The 24602-nt window shown below is 43.8% G+C and overlaps 3 protein-coding genes across 4 annotated transcripts; 1 reads left to right on the top strand and 2 right to left on the bottom strand.

Moving 5' to 3' along the window:
• The first annotated feature begins 1185 nt into the window (after positions 1-1185).
• LOC117142051 (arginine kinase) lies at positions 1186-16538 on the top strand. 2 transcript variants are annotated; one of them, XM_033305925.1, is made up of 3 exons: positions 1186-1245; positions 3252-3809; positions 15355-16538. In XM_033305925.1, the coding sequence occupies exons 1-3, from the start codon at positions 1202-1204 to the stop codon at positions 16436-16438; spliced, it is 1686 nt and encodes a 561-aa protein (XP_033161816.1). In that variant the 5' UTR covers positions 1186-1201; the 3' UTR covers positions 16439-16538. The 2 variants fall into 2 exon arrangements, with proteins under 2 accessions (XP_033161816.1, XP_033161817.1); XM_033305926.1 differs by lacking the exons at positions 1186-1245; positions 3252-3809 and adding an exon at positions 14476-14597.
• Positions 16539-16926: 388 nt separating this feature from the next.
• LOC117142052 (arginine kinase) lies at positions 16927-18274 on the bottom strand. The gene has a single exon (XM_033305927.1). The coding sequence runs from the start codon at positions 18215-18217 to the stop codon at positions 17051-17053; it is 1167 nt and encodes a 388-aa protein (XP_033161818.1). The 5' UTR covers positions 18218-18274; the 3' UTR covers positions 16927-17050.
• Positions 18275-20665: 2391 nt separating this feature from the next.
• Positions 20666-24194, bottom strand: LOC117141150 (T-box transcription factor TBX6). Its single transcript, XM_033304488.1, has 5 exons — positions 24104-24194; positions 23524-23689; positions 22069-22336; positions 21865-22002; positions 20666-21382 (listed from the first exon to the last, which is right to left on the bottom strand). Exons 1-5 carry the CDS (start codon positions 24192-24194, stop codon positions 20870-20872), a joined length of 1176 nt encoding a protein of 391 aa, XP_033160379.1. The 3' UTR covers positions 20666-20869.
• Between the last annotated feature and the right edge of the window lie 408 nt (positions 24195-24602).

The following is a 24602-nucleotide window of genomic DNA, read 5'->3' as shown; positions in this document are numbered from 1 at the left end:
CCAGTTGTTTGTTATGTGTGGCAAGCTGCAACAGTGAGTGAGTGTTATGGGAATGAGTCTTCTTAGCCGTCACCACCTCCATCTTCCACGCCCCAGCCCCCCACTCATACGTTTGTGCCGTTTGCTGTGACGTAACTGTCAGAGTCTGAGTGTTCTATTACCATCGCAGATTGCTCATACGCCGCGTGTGCAAAAGAAAACAAACGCAGACGGGGAGCTTCATGGAGAATTTTGTTTGCCTTTGCTCAAATCCGAGGGATAAACAAAGCTTAGGGGACTGCAAACAGTGCGCGAAATAATCATAATTAATTGATCGATGGCAGCACTATCTAAATTTAGAACCCTTTCGACCATTGGGCGCCATCCGGTGCACAAAAAGTCCCCCCTTTTTGTCGAATTGATCTGCAGTGCACAGAGGAAATTTTGTCATTTGTTTGCTCGTAAGATTGCATATTAAATATTATAAAAAAAAAAATTGTTGCAAAAACATATACGAAATCAATATAACAGCTGACTCAAATATTTCAAATGAAGAAACTTCCAACAATAACTTTTTAATTGAGGCTACAAAGTTATATGTTTCAAACTTCAATCATTTTGGGGTTAGTAGAATTCAATTTGGGAAAAGCTTAAATAAAAAATTTAAAAACTCAGAAATCCAAATTATAACAAATCATTTTCATTGGCTATTTTTTTATTTATGCCCATTTCTTTCTGTGTACTGTGTCCCATCTCTGGCCGTTTGCCCAAAAGTCTCGACTTCACGTGCCTCGGCGCTCAGCGTTCTGCGAATTTGGCATTCTGCATTTTGCATTCGCAAATCCATGCGCGCTTTGTTTATAAATAAACCTTGAATAATGCCGGCATATTTTCACTGCTGTCTTTTCGCCGATGGCCCGCCTGTTCGACTGTTTTTTTTATCTGTGTGTCTTAATTGAGCTCTGACTCTCTGAAACTTACTTTTCTGATGAGCGCCTCGCTCGATTGAGTTTTTTTTTTGCATTGCCTGACGACGACGTCATTTGTTGCGCTTTTCGAGGTCGCTGGGTGATTCAGATGCAGTGCCAGTCCAACAAGTGCATGTGGTGTGGAAATTGCCATTTATAGTGCAATCAATTCGTATACATTAGCGGCCAAATTGCTTTGAAAATCACTTAACTATTTACTCATTCGATTTTCTCTTAATTTCAGCTAATACAAAATGTTCGCTTTGTGGTATTTAACTTTTGCTGTCGACGAAATACGGTAAGTGCAAAGGGGTTTTCTACAGTTTGGCAAGCACTGCTGTGCCCCACAGGGCGGATGAACGATTTGTGTTGCCTACTTTTCGGCTGGGTAGTGTTAATGTTGAATCGTACTTTGGGGGCGTGATGAGATCCTTTTTGGGGTTGAGCTTCAAAATATTCGGTAATTCAGAAAAGGCTTAATACGTTTTAAATCAAAAGTGCAGTGTTTGGTATATGATTTGAGCTTTGGGGGATTGGTTAATAAATACGTTTCTGAAGTAAAATGTACTGGCTTTTAATGATTATGCAATGCTAATAACAACACCTTCGCCAAGAAATGCCACTTTCTTGCATTTCATAAATCTTGGCGATAACAATAGTCGCACTTTTGGGACGCAATCATTGCAAACCCGATAATCTAATCGCTATCAGTTGGTGAATTAGCCCAATCTAGCTCTCCGTTTCCGTGATCGTTATGGTTCGAAGGTGCTAATGCGACTGTGTGTATAATTTCCCTGCATTTGGCAACCAAGTTAGTCACCGAGCGGTGTCACATGATGAACTATCTGCCCGTTTTCCCATCTCCCACTACCCCGATCTCGTCGAACACCCCAGCCCATAACAACCGGCTTTTGTGGCTCTAACTCTCATTCGTGATAAGTGCAATCGGCTGATAGCACACATTCAAACATTCTCTCATTTGCACATGTGCGAAACCAAATTCGCATTTTTTGCCAAAAAAAAAGAAAAAAACTAAAGCGTCCAGTTGTTATCTGCCGGCAATTAGCGTAATAACGAAAGTGATAATTGAAGTTTGGAGCGGTATTAGTTTTTTCCGTTCTCATCCACACAGCCGGCGTTTGGGGCCGGTATTTTGCCGATTTGCCGATTTTGTGCCGGGTGGAGCTCGTTTGTTTGCTTATCTATTTGCCGCACGAGTTTTTCGCCAGCTATTGCCGTTCTGGCCTACGTGACAAGAGAAATGACGACGCCGGCCCAAAGAAATGGGGGAGTGGAGAAAGTAATTTCGTAACTCAAGTGGGGAAATGGGTGGGAAATAAGAAATTGTGGTTACAGTTCTAAATTAGTGCCATTTGGGAGCATTAAAGCACTGAAACATTTGCGTCTGAGCAACACGCCCACCAATAGCCAAACGCCTTATGGCAAAATACAATAAATAACTGGCTCTATTTTGTTGTATTCTATAGGGCATTATTAAAGAACTATGATTAACTCTTTAACTATAGCTAGAAAGTGCAGTATTTTCATACTTTTCAAATTTAAACCAATTTCAAAAACCAGGGCTGCGCAAGGTCCTTCCAGTGTGACTCTATGAACAACTAGATAGCCCCATTTAATTTTAATGTTAAAAAAATTCATATGATTGATTCCAATACTACATATTGAAAAATCTTTATTTGCGATTATGAGGAATTTGTTTTAAAATACTTATAGAAATGTTATAGAGTATAATGATTTACAGGGCTGTCAAAGTTTTCAATGCATTTGGGAGTGGTCACACTGCTTGTCACTTTACATTGTCCCTTTTACTCTTGTCATTTGGCGAAATAGGACGCGTAGATCGCAAATTAACTTTATTTTTCGTCTAAAGTCTTATTTCTTATAAAAGCAATTGTTATTTATTGGTTTTCAACAGTGGGCGGTGTCTATAGTTAAAGGTGGGTAATATAATCGTGGAATAATAGCGTTAAGCGCGCATTTCCTTGTTTCACGCTTCGCCGCATTTATTCTGGAACTTTCTGGAAAGCGCAGTGGAAAAAAGATGCTACAGTAGACATTGCTTACAAGCGCATGTGATATACAAATATTAGTGGCTAAAGATATAAATTATTAAATGCAAACAGTGAAAAAATACATTTTCCATACTCTTATCGCGCATTTGTCAACTTATTCATTTTTCATTTGATATTTTATTTTCAGTGCACTTTAGTTTTATAGATTCCCTAATTTGATATTTTATTTATTCATTTTTTGTTTTGTTGCCATTTCCCTTTTAATTTGTAGCAAACGTTTAGCTTGGTTATTTAGTTCTAACAAGCCAGCAGCGCCCGCACTCGACAACAAGCCAGCGAATCCAGCTCCCGGCAAGGAATCAGCACCTGCTCCTGCATCTGCTCCAGCTCCAAAGCCTGCTGCAGTACCTGCTCCTAAACCAGATCCCCCAAAACCAGCGCCAGCGGTAGCCAAGCCCACTCCGGTACCAGTTCCTGCGACAGCTCCCGCTCCACCGAAGGAAGAACCTGCTCCAAAGCCCAAACCGGAACCAGTGCCTGCACCCGTAGTTGCCCCGCCAAAACCAACTCCTCCACCAGCCAAGCCCAGCAGTCCGCCAAAACAAGCCGACAAGATGCCTATCCCACTGCCGAAATCGCTGACAGAGGCCAATACCAATGGCCAAAATGGCAATGCCGCCAATGGCGGTAATGTGGATGAGCTGGTGTTCGCTGGCCAGCAGGCCGAGAAGGTGCTTCCAGCGGCCAAGGAGGCCAGCAATGACTTCATCAAGGGCGAAACCAATGCCTTCATCCAGTCGATTAAGGAGGCTCAACAGTTGGGCGAGCGGTAAGCTTTAAATCCTTTCGTTTTATGTTTTGTTTATTTAAGTCTTTACTTTAGAAAACCCTTAGTTGCTTTTTCTAACAGAATGAGTCTATTAGCTGGTATCTCCTTATTTCGGGCACTTAGTTACAACATTCTTCATTTATTTCCGAAAAATATGTATTTTTAAATTTCATTTTTCCTCATCTCCCATGGCGAGAAGTGGGTTCAATGCACTCTGGTGACTCCTCGGTGAAAATAGTTGCCATGCGGCAGAAACTCAACCGCTTGGCGACAACGGTGCTGCAGCATCAGCAAATTCGTTGGATCACCATGATGATGGTGATGATGATGATGATGATGGCTTTGGGTGGAGACCACAATTTTCTGTTATTTTTGTCTCATGTTCGCTGCTTGGGCGGACAGCTCGGCTCACATGGCGTCGAGTCTTTGGGATCTTGTGCTGGTGCTGCATGTGCAGTCTACGGTTTATTTATGAACCCGAACTTTGCCATGTGTTTGCTCACCACTTCCTCTAATTGTGCACAATTGATTTGCCATTAATATTAATCGGAGACAAACCTTGGCGCACGCAAGCCCTGGCCACTTGTCCTTGCCCAGGTGTTCAAGGATCTCTGCCCGACCAGCGAGGTAGGCAGGTTCATTGGTTTTTGGCAGGCTGCCCAAGTGAATTGGAAATGGAATGGGCATCGGTGATGATGTGGCGGTGCCGGGCCATTATGAGACCTGTCGCGTCGCTGTTGTCAGGTCACATGATCTCCCCCATGCAAAGTTTATTTATATTTGGAAACGCAGCAGAATGTGGCTGCTCTGTGCCGCCACAATGTACACACATTTCCTTACGGATTCATTGTTCATGTGCAGCAAATTAGCCCGGCTGCGGCAATATTTGCCTCCTGCAGCGAAGGGATCCCATTTTAGCCGGGCGTCATGCCTCATATCTATCTGAACCGCCTGAGGGGCCTCCTTCATAATGGCCACTCGTTCTGATGGACAGAGGTCTTCATTTAGGTGTCTTGTTTGATCCCCATATATATATATATGCCTACTACACATATGTACGGATATATATTTTAAGCACTTGGCTCGCGTCTGTGCAAAAAATTGCTTTTGGCAAGCGTCGCTTTTGATGTTGTGCCAAAATATTGTTTAGCAAACAAAAGGCGAGAGTCGAAAACACAGTTGAAAAGCTGACAACGCGAGCAGAGCTTTTAGCATATATGCGTTTTTATTCTATATCTACACATGATCTGTTGCAATCCACGGATAATTAGCTACTGCTAGATGCTAGCTCCTCCTCTATTTCAAATTCAAGCAGTAATTTCACAGCTAATTGCCCGGCTAGCGGGTAACAGGCATTAAGTTTGACTCGTGCTTGGCTGGCCGCAAATTGATCTAATTAATAACACATATTTCAAATGGTTTACTCATTTTTGGCTTTCGTTTTTGCAGCCGCCGCACATATTAGCGCTCCATTCCCGATCGCTGGCCACCAAATGGGCAGCAAGCAATCAGTCAATGACTAAAATTTTTATAAACATTGCCCACCATTCATACACATTTACGCTCGAGAATGTTATGCAAGATTTTCTGATTAGTCAGATGTTCGGATAAAAATCGCGTTCGCTTAGTTGTAAGCCATCGCATCTGGAGAATCAAGCGGGAATTAGCTCATCGTAGACTCCTCACATGTAAACCTCTGGCTCAATACTAAACTCTGGAAAAGATACGAAAACAGTGGAGGATATATCTATAGATCAAGGAACTTATTAATGCACTTATAACACCTTTAGCATGTTTATCATGTGATATTAGTATATTAAACCATTACGTTACAGTTATTCAATCGAAATAGTAATGGTAATTGGTATAAATATTATAATACTGATATAAAATTGTATTGTATAGAATCCACTTCCATATTTGATGGACATATCTATAAATGTGAACCGCTCTGTGCGTTCTACACCCCACCCTGCTAAGTGCTTTCTCAACTGTGTGTCAACAACAGTAACGAAATCGCCAGCGGCTGCCATTGTATCTACATATCCGCGAGCTTGTTTCGCAAGCTTTTCAAGGTCAGCCCGCTATAGTATATGCCATTTCGCTTTTCCCCCACTTGTTAGTGGGGTTTTAGGTCCATTGTTCTATGCGAAATCCTACACGGCACCAGCCCCCAAAGGCTGCTGCCAGCTGGCTGATGAGAGGTTGGTTTGGTTCGCTGTTGGTTATAGGAGTCGTGTTGGTAGTGAAAAGCTGTTGGGCGCATTTACGTAATCTCAGCGCCACTTGACGGCAGCAATTGAAAATGAAAACGAAAACGAAAACAGGCGGGGCTGAAGTGACAGCGGCTACCAAAGCAAAGTAAAAGCTGAAAATGCGCAAATTTTCCAAGGGAATGGTCGGGAATGGTTCTGGATTATATAAGCCTCATGCTGTCGCATGGCATTCGAAAAATATGTATCAAAAATTAATCTGCACATATTTTTGAAACGTATATATAATTTGATTGTTGGAATGGCGATTTATTATAATATGTATTTTTAATGCCAACCTATGGAAAATTCGTGTGCCGATGAAAAGCAAAAGTTCGTTGTTTTTGAAAAACAACACACGTAGATAGATGGGTTAGGTATCGTATATATCGTGCGATGTTTGCTGCGCGTTGCATAAATTTCGTTGGCAACTTTTCAAATATTTTTCCTCAGCTTTCGTTTAGTAACAAATGAATATGTTCGCTTCGATGAGACAACATATGTACCTTGGGCATATGTATAGGTTACCCAGAAGATTCTCATGTTTTGTGTGAGAATTCAAAATCAAGTTCAAGACTTTTGTTAAGAATTGTGTAAACGATTATATTCGTTTTGTTTATTTGCTTGAAATATGGTAGCGAAAACCTGCGGGGATAGGTAATTGTTTAGCCAGACGGTGTAATAGATATTTTAGTTTGCATATCTATCTCTAGAATTTACCACATCTCCCCCAATTTTGTTTAAATCTTTTACATTTAGCCGCACAACATTTTTCATTTTATATTGCGGTATTAGTGCCAAAATTTATGACGGCTACGTTTCTTTGTTTGTTTTCTATCTGGCCAAAAACAACAGATTTTTGTTATATAGAAGGTGTATATTTGTTTCATTCGACTTTCTAGAAATATAACTTATCAAAATGGTAGTTTTATTTTTAGGTTATAATTTGAAAATACAAAAAGTTGGTTCAAGTTTGATTCTCTGTTGCTGAGTTATACCATTCAGCATGGTTGCATATGATTTCTGGCTTATTTTTTAAAAAATTATGAAAGCAATAGGTCTGCAAATATTTGGATCGAAAGAGTAAATATTTCAAGTTATGCCAATTCTGTTGTATTTTGTCATCTGCTTAACAATTTATCTATCTGCTAGTTCGCTTTGGTTGTTTATTCATCACTTTAAGCTCGGATCTTGCGAGCCGGGCTCTCCACTCCGAGTATTTGAGATTCTCATGGTGGGAGCGACTGTTTAGTGGTGCAATTGTGCCACTTGCGTTGATTACTTCCATCGCCAACATCATACCACACCATATCGTATCATTCCGTTTGCTAGTCATAATTAAACGATGAGACAGCTCCTTGGCGTTCGGTTGTGTGAGTGAGTGAGTGTGTGTCGCACACACACACACACACACCTATTGAGTGCAGCACACACTTAATAATTTCGATTTGCGGCTGCAAGAAGTCAGTCGGCACTCCTCCCTCAGCCCTCTCGCTCCCACAAACGCATGGAGCAATGCAGTCTTCTAGCTGTTTGCGAAACGAACACTTTCCTTTTCTTTCTCTGCGGGCAGGCAAGCTTTCTTTACTTTCGTGTGTGTGTGTGCGAGAGAGCTTTACTTTGCTGCTTTTTAGTCATACGTCACGTCCTACGTCAATCGTCGGCGTTTACCAACACAAAGACACACTTCCTGTGGGTGCACAGAGAAAAATGTTTTATTATATACACTAATTTATAATTTTGATAGATTTAATCTATCAACTTTTATTTAGTTAGAGTAGTAAGTTGGTTATATACTTGCCTTCTAATGAGCATTTGGCATTATTTTGATATAGTCTCGAGATTTTTTCTCAGTGCCGGCAGAGGAGCCAGGAGGCAGGCTTCCTCCGCACACGAACACAAATAGGGGCCGCAGCTTTTGCGCTCTCTAAATATATAGTGCATGTGTGAGAGTGCGCGTGTTCATGTAGCTTGAAAGTGAAAGAAGGAAGGGTGGCCTCTGCCGCTGTCGCAGTCGCTGGCGCTGCCGGCGTTGGCGCTGCTGAAGCACCGACTGCAGTCAGTTGGGTTAAAGAACAGAATATTCCGATCATTGTAACGTTGGACGTTGAATTCTACGGTTGCAAAGGTGAGCCGTCCTCCAAAGATAATATTTGCAAATCAAGTGAAAATTTCAGACGTTCAAGTATCTAACAGATACAGTGTCAATATCTTAGATTTTAATCTTGAATTTAACAGTTTTGTGGCACCCAACAAATTAAAGGCAATCATTACGAAGTGAATTCTGGTTAAATTTAATTTCCAATTATATAAAGTGAACTACTATTAGAATTGAATTTTCACGGGTTTGTGGCAAATGAAAATCAAATTTCACCATTTCGACTTCTTAAACAGTGAACGGCTATTAAATTGCAATAACTTTCTTGAAGAGTTTGTAAACATTTTTGCGGTAATTAGCCAATAAATACTGTGAATGGCTTTTAGATTTGCACATTTAGTGGCCATTAAATGCTGTGCTCAGATTTTCAATAAAATTTTATTTACTTGGGAAAACATAAGCCAAACCAAATAGTGGAATTCTTAGCCTTTAAAAATCTGAATTCAAACTTACAGTTGCAGAAAATTAATAAAATTAAATTTAATAATTATTAAATATAGATTTTGAAAAGATTTGTGCTAGCCATTTGTTCAGAATTTTTATTTTTAGTAATATTTTTATGTTTTTAAATTTTGTTGAACCAATTCATAATTCTTAAGCCTTTGATATATCAAGTTATTTAATATTTTTCTGTGCCGTGAGCTTGTGTTGAAGTTTTCACATCCCCAGTTGAGTCATGCGATGCATTTTTGCAAGCCGAAACCGGTTACCGGCGAAAAGAAATTTATACGGGCGGCTATAAGCTGTAAAGCTTTAAGTTTATAGTTATGCAGTTTCAGATTTTTTTTTTTTTTTGCATTTTGCCAGCCAGACTGCAGAAACTTGTTTGGCCCTCCGCTGTCACGGTCTGGCAACCGCTGACGATACGTCCGTCCGTCAGTCTGATGCATTTTGTATACCATTTAGTTGTGCAATTTTTTTTGCGGCCAAATGCCAATGAACGGAGGACTGTACCGCTTGCCAAGTGCTGTGGATGGAGGGAGGGTGGGGCGAATAGCGGTATTCTTGGGGGCTCGATGTTTGCGGGGGTGCAGTTTAAGGTCGGTCGTTTGTTGGCTCTTAGAAAGTGTTGAATGTAGCGTGTTTTCAGTATCGATTTCGATAAGATATTGGCCCGTGTTAATACCATTCAAACTAACTGAATTGAATGATAGATAAGAGGCGTCGAAACGAGCATTCAGTTAGCACTTGTGTGGCTTCTTTGGTTCTTTATTTTGTGTTTTATTTTCCACTCCTTGAACTTGCCTCTCTCACCAACGTCGGCTATAAATAGGGAAAAGTTCTAACTCGGCAGTAAAGCATTTGTTTTCATGGTCAATGGCAGGCAGTTGCATAATCACAGATACGTATTATATCTAATATTTCAATCAATTTAACCAGTAATGCTGGGCCAGCAGAAATCAGGGCAACGCAATCGCTGAACGACAATTATATAAGGCGCAGTTTGAGAGCCACTGGGAACGTCCGATCGAATTTACCCGGCCAAATTTAGTTCGGGTTGATATAATGCCGGCTGCTATAAATACAACCCCCGCCAGAGCAAATAGGCAAAACAAAAGCACCGGGCACACATCGGGGAATACAGATGGATAGGGTAGCTATGTATATATATGTAGGTATAGGTAGTACCTAAACACACGAAAATTCCAAAGGTATTTTATATAGGTGAGCAGCTGACAAGTTTACGGCGGTCTTTGTATACGAAATTGGGCTTTGTACATCATATGGTTTGTTATATTCAGCAAACAAATCGCGCAAATTTGTTGTACAAATTGTATGCCCCTCATAGTGCTCAAAGTTTTTTTTTCTTCTCCACTGGCACGTTGCTGTTAATTATTCAATTGAGATCCATTAAAGCGCTCGACTTGAATAGGAACGGAAAAGGCAGAGTCGGAAAAAAGCGAGCGAGTAGAAGCCAGCCGTCCGATTAAGTTGTCACAAAAAAAAAGCTGTGAAAACCGCATTTCCCGTAGTCTAGATAGTTAACTGGGTAACGCTTCTATTTTCCCTGGCCAAACAAAAGGCTGCATGTTGCATAATCAAAGCTGGGTTGGGTTCTTTGGCTAGACAGGAAATGGAATCGCACACATAAATCAAAGGATTGGCGCGGGAGAGGCGGGAATGGCAACCCACAGTGCCAGCCAATCAATTTTGAATAACACCAAGCCGATTTGCCTCGCCATTCATTTAGCCAGTAAATAAACAAATATTTGAAATCGCTTGAATTTCAGAAAAACGTAAACAAATCGAATGGTTCAAGTTCTTTCGGGGAAAGAATAGGCTATTCAGTATTTCTGCAAACGCTGTTACCAAGTGAATGAAAGCTTTGAAGCATTTTTTAAAAACTTGTCAAGGACTTGTTTTGGGTGGTAAAAGCTTCCTGTAGAAAATGTCCTTAATGGTGGAGCAGTTGCGTAGAGATTCATTTTACTTTTTACATGTAAAAAGTTATTACTTTGGATGTACCTGTATAGAGTAATATACATTTTACCTATAAGTGATGTAGAATTTTCTAGAGGGCGCCATAAACTAATGTAGAATAAAAGTATCAGTGTGAAAATCCAGTATAGGGAAAGTTGAACTTATCGCATTAAATAAAATAAATGAAATTTATTTCACGAATGCTGAGCCATTTTTTGCATACCCTATGAGCGCACTCATAACCAGACCTATCCGAGTCGCCGGGATATATGCATCCTACTTATAACCCTTTTGCATTCGGTGTATCTTAATGAAGCCTCGTCTGATTTTCGCTGATTGTCTTCCCAGACAGCGCAAAATTTAAATCAACGACATCCGGCTAGTGACTGCAGCACATATTTTTCGCCACTTGCTGCTGCTGTGCAAAAAAATACATTTTTCTTCATCTTCAGCCGTTTCTTTCATATATTTATTTGCTTATATTTCTCTGCATGCTGCCTAATTGAGTGTGAGGCGCTTTGACGTTTTGCCAAAAGAATTTTAATTAAATTAGGACCGCTAGAGAAAAAACTATAGAGTCAAGAGGAGAATCTCACCATAAAATGCGGGTGACCATCAGCAGCCCTAATAATACTTCTGTATCTCCAACTCACCCCTAATAACCCGGACCCCTATAAGGCCAGATATTTATTAATAAGAGCTTCATGTCGAATTCATGTCACAGCCAGCATTATTATTGGCAGAATGCGAATACTGCTGGGTGGAATTATTGTTTGTGGAGAGGGTTTCCATGTCCATGTCCATACTCATATCCATGTCCAGATTCAATTAGTGTCGAAATGAGTGTGTGAATGAATGTTGGCTACACTCATTTGGTTGGGTTTATCAGTTATGCTTGTGATTGGGCCCAAACTTTCCATTCCCCTTATCAAATCCCGATGACCAGTTTCGGAGTGACTGCCCGCCGTTCCCAATTTCCCGTTGCAGTCGCTCACGTCGTCCAATTTCCCGAAATACATTGGCGAATTATTTTCGTACACTTGCCAATTTCTTTGTGCATTCGACTGGCCAAAATCGCAATTAACGAAGGCAACTATTGCAGCGATTTCTCGGGTGAATGACCAGAAGACCGACCGTTGGCCATAAACTTACCCACTGCACTGCACTGGCCGTTTAGTTGTGTTGCCATTGCCAATTTCCCCACATTTGATTGCGATTTATATTGCAAGCCAGTTATATGATGGCTAAACACAGCCAGCTCATTTTGGCCAAAAGAACTGAGTTTATTTTTGCTTAAGACCGGGACTAGGCTATCTTATCTTCATCTCTACTTTGACTGATCATCGCTGACAAGTGAGACGTTTTACGATTTGAAGTTTAAAGCTTATCAACTTGGCTGACTGACTTATCTGGCTAACTCTCCTGGCCAATATGCAATATACAATTCTCTCCGCGCTCTCACCAGCTCTCTTGCTCCAGCTCCAGTTTTGCGGCAGGTGAATTGCTGTATGCCTACTGGGGCAATCGCTGATTTTCGCCAGCCATTTGCGAATTGTTGCTAAGCCTTGACGGTTGCGAAAAATCCGTGCGTGATATTGTTATAAAGCGAAGGCTCTAAGTAACCCAAATCGAATTAAGCCGACTTGTTGGTGGCGCGTGTGTGATTAGAGCCACCCCAAAAATGCTAGAGCTGCTCTGCTGATCTGCCTCGGGGTTATCCTGTCTAGAGTCGTCCTACCCCCTAGAATCGGTTGCTCATCAAGGGTTATATAATGAAATCAGTTTTTTTTTTTTCCAATTGTGCGTCAGCTTAATTTGATTTGCCGGTCTCGGTCTTAAGTGCCTTTGGACTGGGGGGTTTTTTCCCTTATGCACTGCTTATTTTGTGTTGTGCTCCAGTTTCAGTTTGTCTATCAGGGCGGCACTTGAGTTAATTGATTAGTTTCAACGCCTTCCAGACAGGCCAATAAGTCATTACTATTATCTGGCATGATTCGAAGCCACTTAAAACCTAGAAGTTGCCAACCAACGCCCCCTTTGGGCACTCTGCTGGGTACATTGCAATTCGCAAAGCTCACTATCTTTATGAGGCATTAACAAGACCCAGATTACTCATGATGTGGAGTACCAATACGCGGTACCAAATGAAACGGCTCATATGACTCCGAAACGGTGTAGAAATTTCCACAGCAAATCAATAAACACTTGCCACCGGAGTACCAGTTAAAATCGCAAATTGTTTTCAATTCGCAATCAATATTTACAGAGCCAAAGCCAAATGGCAACGGAAAACGATAGGAAAAGTAAGTGATCGACTGCGATTACTCACTCCGACTACTGCCCTCCACGGAGTAATTGAAGCTGCAATAGAAATTAGCCAAAACAAAACAAAATGCGGCAAAAAAAAATGGGTGGATTGTTAGTAAATGAAACTTTTGTTTCACAACCTAATAATGTGCATTAGACATGCAATGAGCGTTCGGATCTGACGTGCAATTGGAACCAGTTCCCTGCACCCAAGTTCGATTGAACCCGCAATGGGTTAATTCACAAGCCTCAAGTGCCCGTGCCCTTGTCCTGGGAATTCTGCAAGCTGGCTTTGATTTCCATTTGCCGAGTAATTGATTTTTTGTACACACTCAAGGAAGGGTAAGGTGATGAGGATGGGAGGGAGTGACTGAGTGAGTGGAGTGTACGTGCACCCGATTCCTGTCATTATCAGAGCACATTTCACACTCCAGCCCGACACTTGAATTTGACTTGACCGCCCTGATGACTGGAGGCGGCTCAACCAAGCCCAGCTGCCAGTCGCGTGCTATAAACTTTATTGATTCGGGCAGAGTGGAAACGGGTGGTCTATGGACATTGGGTGGTTGGTGGTGGGTCCAGCGCATCGTGTAAATATATCCTTCCGCATTATGTTGCCGCTCATCCGGCAACAGTTTGAGCCGGCGCCTGCGGGTAGGCAATCCCACTGCTGCTTCAACCCTCCAACCTCCCCGTTCGTGACGACCGACCACCACCCTCCCCGGAATATTCGGCAAATATACTAGTACTATACTACTTCGATTGAGAGCACTCTCATCGAAACTCCGGCTAAAACTCTCCCAGCTGAGAGCGCTGAATGCGCGGCTTAATGCCGGCGATAAAGTGCGGGCCCTTGGGTGCGACTCCTCTCAGTCAGTTCCTTTCGATTTGCCGATTGGGTTTGTTCCCGTTCGTCCTTTGCCGATAGTCCCGTCCAACGCTCGCGAGTCAAAGGCGCGCGCTAAAATATTCTGCAGACCAGACCACACCAGAGCAGAGCAGAGCAGCTCCAGCAGTAGTCAGCCAGCCGAGCAGCAGTCAGCAAGTCCTTTGCTCCCCCAAAATAGCATCGCGTAGTGTTTGTTTAGTGTAGTATACATTTGGGCGCGGCAGCAGCGAAAAGCAGAGTCGCAGAAGTCTCTCGAAAAGGATAACGCATAAAGGATATAAAATATACAACATTGTTGCGTCCGATATTTTGATACCAACGAAGAAGACCACCAATCAAACAGATATATACGCTGAAACGAGAATCAATCAATCAATCCCAATCACCGAAAATCAAAAGCAATAGCGTTAAGCCAAGCGTGTGTCTGTGTCTGAGAAAAGAGTGTGTGTGTGTTCTAAAATAAGGATCCCCGAACCAGATCCTTGAAGAGCTAAAGCTGCATTGTGATTTCATTTTACCTGCAAACGCAACCAAACAAACGAAGATTGGTTTTTTCTATATACAAAACACCGACTTTGTGACCAAGCAAACGCCAAATTTTTAAACGTTTTTTGAAAACTTTACATCAAACCCTTAAAAAAAACCACACGCGAAATGGGTCTCTGCGCCTCCAAGGACAAAAAGGAGAAGGTGATCGAGGGCGAGGTGGCCAATGGCGAACCCAATGGTACCGCCACGGCAGCTGGCGCTGGAGGAGATGGGTGTGTATCCCGGAGTTCCGGGCTCATATACTTTTTTTTTTGTAGTGGGCCTACGACTCCTAGACAGGAGTTGTCTGTATATCTCCTGGTTGGGTGACCGACCGACCGAAGGGGGCTGACGTCATGTGTGTGTGTAAATGCATGAGCGCTGCTCTGTCGGAAAAGCGCCCAAAAATAAAGTGCCATAAAAAAATTATTATTGCCCCGGTCCTTCGTTTTGTCCAGGACTTCGGCTGGGTAGCCATGTTGTTGTAGTGCGCATGTCCTCCGACAGGAGGAAGGCGGAGGGCGGTGGGTGTATAGTGTGCCGTCGATTTGCGTATTCAGCGGCAGCCGGCAAAATTTTATAGTCAGTCAGCCACCACCGAAAGCAGGACACAACCGAGGAACAAAACCAGAGTCACCACCACTAAAAAAGGGGCGTTGTGGGATCAAGGGTGATGGGTGTTCGGTTCTGGGTACTGGGTTCTGGGTGTAGCGAGCTGAAGGGGAAGGGAGTGTGGGTATATGTGGCAGTCGCGTGCCAGAGACCCAAGTCGAGTATGAGCACATGGCCATAACCCGAAACTAATTGCGGGGCAAACAGGCAGGAATTGAGGAAAACAGAAACACAAGAAAACATGTTGCCGACTTTTGGGCGCCACAAAACGAAGATAGGCGAGTCCGTAGCAATAAAATGTTGTACTGTCGCCCCAGCCACGCCCTTTTACTAATGGTCAATACCCCATTCTCCCCTTCTCTCTACGTATTTTTGCAGCAAACAAGACACCATGGTTGATGCCGCTGTTCTCGCTAAACTGGAGGAGGGTTATGCCAAGCTGGCTGCCTCCGACTCCAAGTCGCTGTTGAAGAAGTACCTGACCAAGGAGGTCTTCGACAACCTGAAGAACAAGGTCACGCCCACCTTCAAGTCGACCCTGCTGGATGTGATCCAGTCCGGCCTGGAGAACCACGACTCCGGCGTGGGCATCTACGCTCCCGATGCCGAGGCTTACACAGTGTTCGCCGACCTGTTCGACCCCATCATCGAGGACTACCATGGTGGCTTCAAGAAGACCGACAAGCACCCGGCCTCCAGCTTCGGCGATGTGTCCACCTTCGGCAACGTTGACCCCACCAACGAGTACGTGATCTCCACTCGCGTGCGTTGCGGTCGCTCCATGCAGGGATACCCCTTCAACCCCTGCTTGACCGAGGCCCAGTACAAGGAGATGGAAGGCAAGGTCAGCAGCACCCTGTCCGGTCTGGATGGTGAGCTGAAGGGCAAGTTCTACCCCCTGACTGGCATGGAGAAGGCCGTCCAGCAGCAGCTGATCGACGACCACTTCCTGTTCAAGGAGGGCGATCGTTTCCTGCAGGCCGCCAACGCCTGCCGCTTCTGGCCCAGCGGCCGTGGCATCTACCACAACGATGCCAAGACCTTCCTGGTCTGGTGCAACGAGGAGGACCATCTCCGCATCATCTCCATGCAGCAGGGCGGTGATCTGGGCCAGATCTACAAGCGTCTGGTGACCGCCGTCAACGAAATCGAGAAGCGTGTGCCCTTCAGCCACGACGACCGTCTCGGTTTCCTGACCTTCTGCCCCACCAACCTGGGCACCACCATCCGTGCCTCCGTGCACATCAAGGTGCCCAAGCTGGCCTCCAACAAGGCCAAGCTTGAGGAGGTTGCCGCCAAGTACAACCTGCAGGTGCGCGGAACCCGCGGTGAGCACACCGAGGCTGAGGGTGGTGTCTACGACATCTCCAACAAGCGTCGCATGGGTCTGACCGAGTTCGAGGCCGTCAAGGAGATGTACGATGGCATCACCGAGCTGATCAAGCTCGAGAAGAGCCTGTAAATTGCCCGCCAACCGCCGAGCATCGTCCCCCCGGCTGGAGGTGCATCCCCACCGGAGTTAACATCCATCCACGGGAGCCACCAGTTCGGGGCACACGCAACAATCAAGAACAACAACAGCAACACTTAGAAATCTTCGGCTCGTCCGCCTTGTCGCTTTTGGGCGGTTCGAACTGCAAATATGTCTAGTTTGTAGCTATGGTGTGGAGCTGCTGTCCCAGTCCGGCGACCTTCGGCATTTTCGTATACTTTGAGGGTCGCGGGCGCAGGCAGGGATCCCATCTTGCATCACCACCAACACCCACAGCAGCAGCAGCAACAACGGATAACTATTTGACAAAAACATTTGCTTAATTACAACCAAACAATGTAAAACATTTTGACATCTGTGTCAAGCAAAAACAAAAAAAGGAACTTTAAATACTTTTATTTAAGTCTTAAGTTTATAAAAGAATTAAAATTATTAAAAAAAAAAAAAAAAAACTTAAAACTCAATGAATGTTTTGTATTTAATGAGGACATGCTAGACAATACTACTAAAGGGTATACAAATATTTAATTTATTATTTATTTATCACGGCCTTTAAGCTTTTGTACACTTCACGCTTTACAACTAAGCTGACCTCGCCTTACACTCGGCTTCTATGAGGCCTTTGATTCCGTCGTGCATCTCCTTGATAATTTCGTATTCGGTTAGTCCCATCCTGCGCTGGTTGGATATATCGTGCACTCCGCCCTTGGCCTCCGAGTGCTCCCCCGAGGTTCCTCTGATTTGGAGACGATACTTGTCGGCCAGTTTTTTCATCTCATCGGGATCACACATTAGATTGGGCAGCTTGATGTGCACGGAGGCGCGGATAGAAGTGCCCAGATTGGTGGGACAGAAGGTTAAAAAGCCAAGTCGTTCGTCCCTGTTGAACTGCAGCTGCTTGCCGAGAGCCTCCACGCCGCCAACCATGCGATCGTAGACCTTGCCCAGGTCGCCACCCTTCTCCATCGAGATGATGCGTATGTGGTCCTCCTCGTTGCACCAGACCAGAAAGTTCTTGGCGCTATTCAGGAAGATGCCCCTACCAGTTGGCCAAAATCGAGAGGCTCCAGCGGAAGCCAGAAATCGATCGCCCTCCTTGAACAGATAGTGATCCTCTATGAGCTGCTCCTGTAAGCATTTGTCCATTCCAGTCAGTGGCATGTATTTGCCCTTGTACTCTCCGGTGAGGCTCGTCACTGCCCCGCAAATCTTACTCTCCAGCTCCAAGTAGTCGGCTTCCGTCAAGCAGGGATTGAATGGGTATCCTTTGACGGCTCTTCCGCAACGAACGCGCGTGGATACGATGAAATGGCCATCGGGATCTAGGTTTTCAAAATCCGCGCCTTTGCCAAAAGCAGTCGCCGGCTGTTTGTCCGTCTTCTTGAAACACTTATGGTATTCCTCGATGACGGGATCAAAGAGATCGGCAAATACCTTATATGCCTCCGGATCGGGGGCGTAGAGCCCAACGCCGGAGTCATGATTGCACACTCCCGAACTGATGCAGTGCAGCAGTGTGGAGTTGAACGAGGGTGTAGTCTTCGCTTTCAGCTTCTCGAAGATCTCCTTGGTGAGATGCTTCTTCAGCAGCGACTTGGACTTCGACTCGGCCAACTTCTTGAAGCCCTCCTCCATTTGCTCCATCACCTCCTTGTCCACATTTCCTTTGCTGGCATGGCGATTGACTACTAGCTGCGCACAGCGGCCTAGCAATTGAAGTTCAAGCCGGAGTTTTGAATGTAACAGCATTTTTAGGTGTTGAATTTGGAATGATACCGGCCAGGCTGACCCTAAGTTAAAAAATGACATTAAACCAAATGGCTAGAAAAAATCTAGTAAAACGCCATTTAGTACTAACAAAAGACAGACGGTTGGAAACTCCACTTTAATAGATATCCGAAAGGAGATTGCTTAGCACAGACTCAATCTATGTACAAGTAAATATTCGTTTGATATACTTAAGTTCCTCATGGAATTATAAATTGTTTTGACAACTATGATTTTGGGCTAAAGGAATAAAAATCGTTTTCATTGACACTTTCTTAAAGAACCGTTATAAGATATTTACTTAATGGTTTTTAAATTATAATAATGCATTTAAGAAACAATTTTGTTCGATAGTGTACTCACATAGCACGGTACCAAATCATTGTAAAATACATCGCAAATGTAAAATATTGTGTGTAAATTAATGCGTAATATATGGAAAATACAGGGAAATGCTTACAAAATGTATACAAAACCGATTACAAATTGGTAGCACATCTACTGGTCTTAAAACATTCCGTTGTTTTGTTTAAATGTATACTTTTTAAGATGGATCTTACTAATATAATTGTGTAATATGTTTAATATGGGTGCAGAAACCAAAAACTATGTTTTACTTTTGTTATTTCAATAAGATATTTAGAAGATTATAAAAAAGGTGTGTTAACTATGATTAGTTTTCACAATCCACCTCGACCTGTTCTCGTTCGCACAATTTAATTGAATATTTGCAAGATGTTGGCTCATAAAACAGAGAATGCGAACATTTTTATAGCTTAAAGCTTAAATACCAAATCAAATATATTATAATTAGCAATAAAGAACAACAAAAGCGGCAGCGGCAACAACAATATGCTAACATGTGGCGCAAATAAAATTCAGATCCGAACGGCAACACCTTCTCAATAAAGCATCGTTATCCTCATTATCATTATCAACAGCTTCGAACGAAAACCGGATTTGGATTTGGGCATGGGTATTGGACCAACCTACACATAAAAATTCATTAAGTATATTAAAACAAGCGCAAATTAGAAATGCAATACCCGAGCGACTTCGATTTCCATTTTTATCTCATAATCTACGAATTTTGACGCTTTTTGCCACCGTTTTTTCAAAAAGAAGCCAGCAGCGAGTCAGCAAAAATACACCTAGCATTTAAAAAACACTTCTGAAGCGCAGACGCCGACAACGAATGTGATTTGATGTTGTTTTGGCCCCTTTTGTTTTTGGGTGAAAACGTGCAAATCCCATAATTTAATTGTTTCAGCATTACAAATGTAAATTTATGCGCCAACAAATCCAATCGAAGACGAGAAGAAACACAAAGCGCTAATACAAAACTAAGCCCAAATTAGTCAAAAAGCCGCTTGAAACGCTGCTTCGTGTGGCTGGTGAATTATTTCGCGCTGATTTGGCTTACATTATGCATAATATATGCATAGGTTTCTATGAATGGAAGCCAAACCGATTCGATGGGCCTTTGAACTATCCGCAACGACTATCTAGAGATATTCTCTGTGGGCCCATCTCCTTCTGGCTGCACTTAAAAACTTAATTAAAAATATTAAACACGAAATGTTTGGCGCCACCGTTTAGAAAACGCTCAAAAGTGGACCGCACACATCCACGGAGCGCCGAGTTATCAGCTCAATTATGCAAGCTGAAAGGCAGCCGCCGGCCCACAGACAGATTTGTCGCATTTGACACGATAATGCACACAAGGAGTGACCACACCAAAGTCTCTTCATCCGACTCGGCATCGGTTTCTGTTTCGGTTTCTTGGCCAGCTCCCACTTCGTTTTGGCCTGGCCAATGGCCATAAAAGGTGCGATAAAACGAAAATTTCACAAGACGGCAGCAGCAGCAAGTGCACTGCAAGAAAAGTGCTTTGATTTTGAACTAATCAGTTGAAAGTTAAATTTTTCAGGTATAATCAAACCCATTTCTATTATCGATACTTAAAACTTGGATTTTAATATTGTGTTTTATTGTAGCAACTCTAACTAAAGCTGAAGAAATAGTGGATGTGTTGATTCCTTTCTTCTTGTTTGAAATGCAATGTGTGATACTTTTTTTTTCTCTCGGTGCACCCACCTCTGCGTCATCGCCGTGTCCCAGGGATGGGGATGGAATCGCAGGGGAGCTGGGAGTCGGCAAAGACCAAACAGCCTGAAAGCCGTCAAATCGCTGCTCATAATGGACGCCTTATCTTTGGAGAATTGCTTTAACTACTACCGGAGTTGGATGTTTTTCAGATACGTGTGGCCCGAGAACCGACTGGTCACACTAATGGAGAGCATTAATTTGTCTTAGGCCCGCCAAAGCGGTCGCAGAACCGCTTTTGGCCCAGGCGCTGCGATATGGCCAAAAACCTGTAAAAACGGAAACGCTGAAGGTTACTGTTTGTTGCTCCCCCCGCAAATAGTTTTGCATTTTCTACGGATTCTGATGTCTGATTTGTTTATTTTGACCAAAGACTCTTAAAACGAATTAACAAAGTATATGATTGCAGCTTGGTTCTTAAACGATCTTAGATGTAGCATAGATTAGCTTACAAAGAATATGCACACGTTTCTCACTAATCACAACAGAAGATGACTCCAACTTACGTAGCTTTACCAAATATTTCTTTCAGTAGGCCAAAATGGCTGAAATACTGAAGCTATTTCTTTTCGTTGAGGTTGAAGGCCTTGGTGATGTTGTGGGTGTGCTGGAGCCAACTGGTTGTGAGGCCACAGGACTTCCAGGTGCGGCAGTTGGCGCATATGTGGCTGGGGGCATTGGCAGAATCTGCGGAGGAACTCCACCAAAATAGGCAGCTGCAATGCTGGGCGGCAATCCGGCAGCTCCACTGGGTCCATAGCTCAAGGGATGGCGGAGATACGGCGACATGGGATTGCCAACTGGATGAGTTGCTCCATAGTAAGCTGGCGAAACACTGCCCGTTGAGTCCTGCTCAAAATCCTGGCGCTGGCGCTTCGCCTGCGGAGAATCGCAGCTGCTCACACTGGAGCCATCGTCCTCCGACTCCAACGTGGAGTTTCCGCTGCTGTTCAGCTTCCTTTTGCAGCGGGATTGACCCGACTCGCGGAAACCCTTAGCGAACGGATTGTTATCGATCTTCAACTTGGTGATGCGATCGTTCTGCAAGTATAACAAAAAATTTATAAATTAATTTAAGCTCATAAATTATTAATTACCATCAGTTTTTATACGAAAATGGATTCTTAAAATGTAGTAGCTGCAAATGTATTACTTTTAACACTTTAATTTTTATTTAGATCGTAAAAAGGAATACTAAATGAATTTATGGCCTTATGAATAAGATTTGCAGATTGAATAAAAATGTAAAAAAAACCGATGATTTAAATCTAATTTAAATAGTATGAAAAACGATCTCTATTGTTTTTGTCTAGTCGAAATTTGATCTACGAGGCGTCAGTAAGTAGCCGTCGGCTGTGTGGCACTTGAAAAGTTCCACTGTGATCCTCGTTAGGATCAAACTCAAGTGGCTGGCGAGGCGACAAATTTGAAAATGCCTCAATTAGGCGACGACCCCCGCAGAGTCTTTGTCCTGTCAGACATGTCCTCAATGGAGGACGGAAAGGATGTTGTCTTTAACCCACCTGATAGGCCGTGACAGCTACGAACTCCGTCTCCGGGAAAACGAACGCCTGCTGAGGAGCCCATGGAAGTTGGGTGAGCTCGCTGCTGCGGATGATGTGCAGGCGTGGCTGGTACTTATGCATGCTGGCCAACACGATCTGCAAATGGTAATGAAAACTGTAAGTAACCCATTCAAATGATACTATGAGCGCACTCAAACTTACATGTCCGCTGCTGTCCAGGGTATTGTTGGTCAGTTTGACCTTGTTGAAGAGCAGTGCCTGGGATTGCCAATGGGCACCGGTGGCCGGACTGTCCGGATGCAGATACATGCGCTGCGGACTCTGGGGCTCGGCTCCTCCGGCCGGAACCCACTGTGAACCGGAGAACTTGTAGCGGCAATCGCCAATGGGCACCATTTCGAGGAGCACGCAATAGCTGGCCTCCTCCTCCAATCCGCTGAGAGAAACTCGCATCGAGGGAAACATGCGTCTGCAAGGATGAAAAGAATAGGACTTGATTAAGTGGCCTGCCACGAACTGCATATAAATCAGGGAAGGAGCATCGCAAAAGAAGGCGTCGCCCGGCATCTATTCTATTTTACTTCATATCGCCTGTGATTTGTTGCTCCGGCTAACAAGTGTGTAATTATGGACCGAAAAGTAGAGGGCAGCGGGGAGTCTGCGTAGCGCAACGCATCGATTTAAAAGGTAACGCAAACAGATCTCGCCAGCCCAAAACAATATGCCACCGGCACATGATTAATTGTGCGGCAAATCGGTGGATCGTTGTTTCATGGAGGAGCAGGGGAGCAGCAGAGTGCAGGAGGGGCTGGGGCAATCTGGCGCCAAGCAATTAGACAAAATCTGGGAGTCGCCCTAACGGCTTCCAAGCCGTCGAATGCATGTCTAATGAGCCGAGAAAGTGACTGCTATCGCGGATTAAATAGCACAGAAAAAACCATATTTCTACTGGAAACTAATCGTTTTCAATAATATATTTAAAAAATAAAATATATTTTCAATAAATTTTTGATTAAAAGCTCTTGATTTTTATGATGCCCAGGCTAAGAATATCCCTACTCTTTTTTCCCAGAAATAATGCTTGTAGTTACCCGATTTCTTCCCGTGTACGTTTGCAACTTAAACTTCGAGTTCAGATCATAATTATGTAAATTTGTCTCGGCTCCCGCTCGGTAGTCGCTGTTCGATAGTTCTCCTATCTGAAATACGTTAGGGTCTGGTCTCATCGCTTTGGAGAAGGGTCACGGACAGGGCATGGACTGGTATGGTACGGTATGGTATTGTGGGCAAAGTGTGAAAAGCGCAGGTAGATCGACCAAACCCGATTGTCAACGCCGAAACCGAGAGAAGAAAGATTTTTATGATCGGACCGGCGCCAGGGCGGCGTCTTCTTCTTGTGTTCTCCTCCGCCGACTACACTGCACTTGTTGTCACTCCGAGCGAGAGCTCCTGCTGCGTTTTGAGTTATGGCCAGGCGCCACATTAGGCCCGGGAAATCGAAAGGTTCAGGGTATAGGCATTCGTATGAGATAGGAATTGGGAAAGTTGGCCCTGGGACAGGAGCAAATATTTACATAGGCCGTGCGACGCACTTGACTTTTGGAAAACTCGGGCTATTTGCATAGGATAATGGGTTCGCGGGAAAATGGAACTTACCGGCCGCTCTTTGTGATGATCATCTCGGTGCCGATTTTATGGAACTGTTGCCACAAATCGTTGTTCTCCAACTTGGCCTCCACGCCGGGCAGGGTGGGACGACTGGGCAGCATCATGTGCGGCTGCTGGTGGGGCATGTTGAAGGGTAACATCGATGGAAAGGGATCTGGAAGAAGCGGTTTGGTTAGTTCATTAGCATGGGTTTGCAATGGACCTCTTCAGGGTGGTGGGTGTTGCAGAAATCATATTTCTAAGTTATCTGGAATTTCGCTATGCACTGTATTTTATCGGAATATAATACCTATTTGTTAAGTTCAGCTTAAGATAAGTTCGGTAGTCAAAGATTGAATATAAAGATAATGCAGTTATGACCACAATTTCTAGTTATAATGATAAGTTAAGTTGAAGTTAAATATTTATTGCTCATAAAACCCGAAGCACTAATAATCACAATATTAAAACTCTTTTAAGTACGCTCTTTCTGCTGCATATAAGCTTATTTTTTTTAGTTTAGAAATCACGAAGCCATTTGCCGACGGCATGCGATCAACATCCAAAGACCTTATGTGTAGAAACCCACCTGGAATCCGCTGCATGATCTGCTGGCGATAGATCTCGTGGGCCAGCTGCTGCTGCATCCGCATATCCATTAGCTCTTGCATGGAAAGCATTTCGAAGCACTTGTATATAGCACTTGTGTATAGCACTCGGTAAAAGGTCTTAGTACGTTCTGATAATAACTGGTAGCTTGGAATTCTTCACTATTCACTCGCTCGTCGTAACTGAAGATGCGCTCTGAGGTTCTTTCACGCTCGACGTTTCGCAACGAACTGATCTCGAGTAGCTCCGCTCGAGTGCTAACTCGCCGTGGGTCGCAGCCAGTTTTTCCCGATGCCAAGCAGGTAGCAGGCTACGCTTGGCAAACCGGTTCTCCGTGGGCAGCGCCTGTGATTGGCTGGCGGCAGACGCCTACGCTATGTGGGCACTAGTGTTGTCCCACTCTGACGAAGATCGCTGGACCGACGGTGGGCGCCATTTTGTGAGCAGCGGAGGAGCGGGAAAAGCGAGCTGCGTGCAGC

The sequence above is a fragment of the Drosophila mauritiana genome, chromosome 3L (genome assembly GCF_004382145.1).
Source record: "Drosophila mauritiana strain mau12 chromosome 3L, ASM438214v1, whole genome shotgun sequence".
NCBI classification, from domain to species: domain Eukaryota; kingdom Metazoa; phylum Arthropoda; class Insecta; order Diptera; family Drosophilidae; genus Drosophila; species Drosophila mauritiana.
This window is presented reverse-complemented; position numbering and strand designations above follow the sequence as displayed.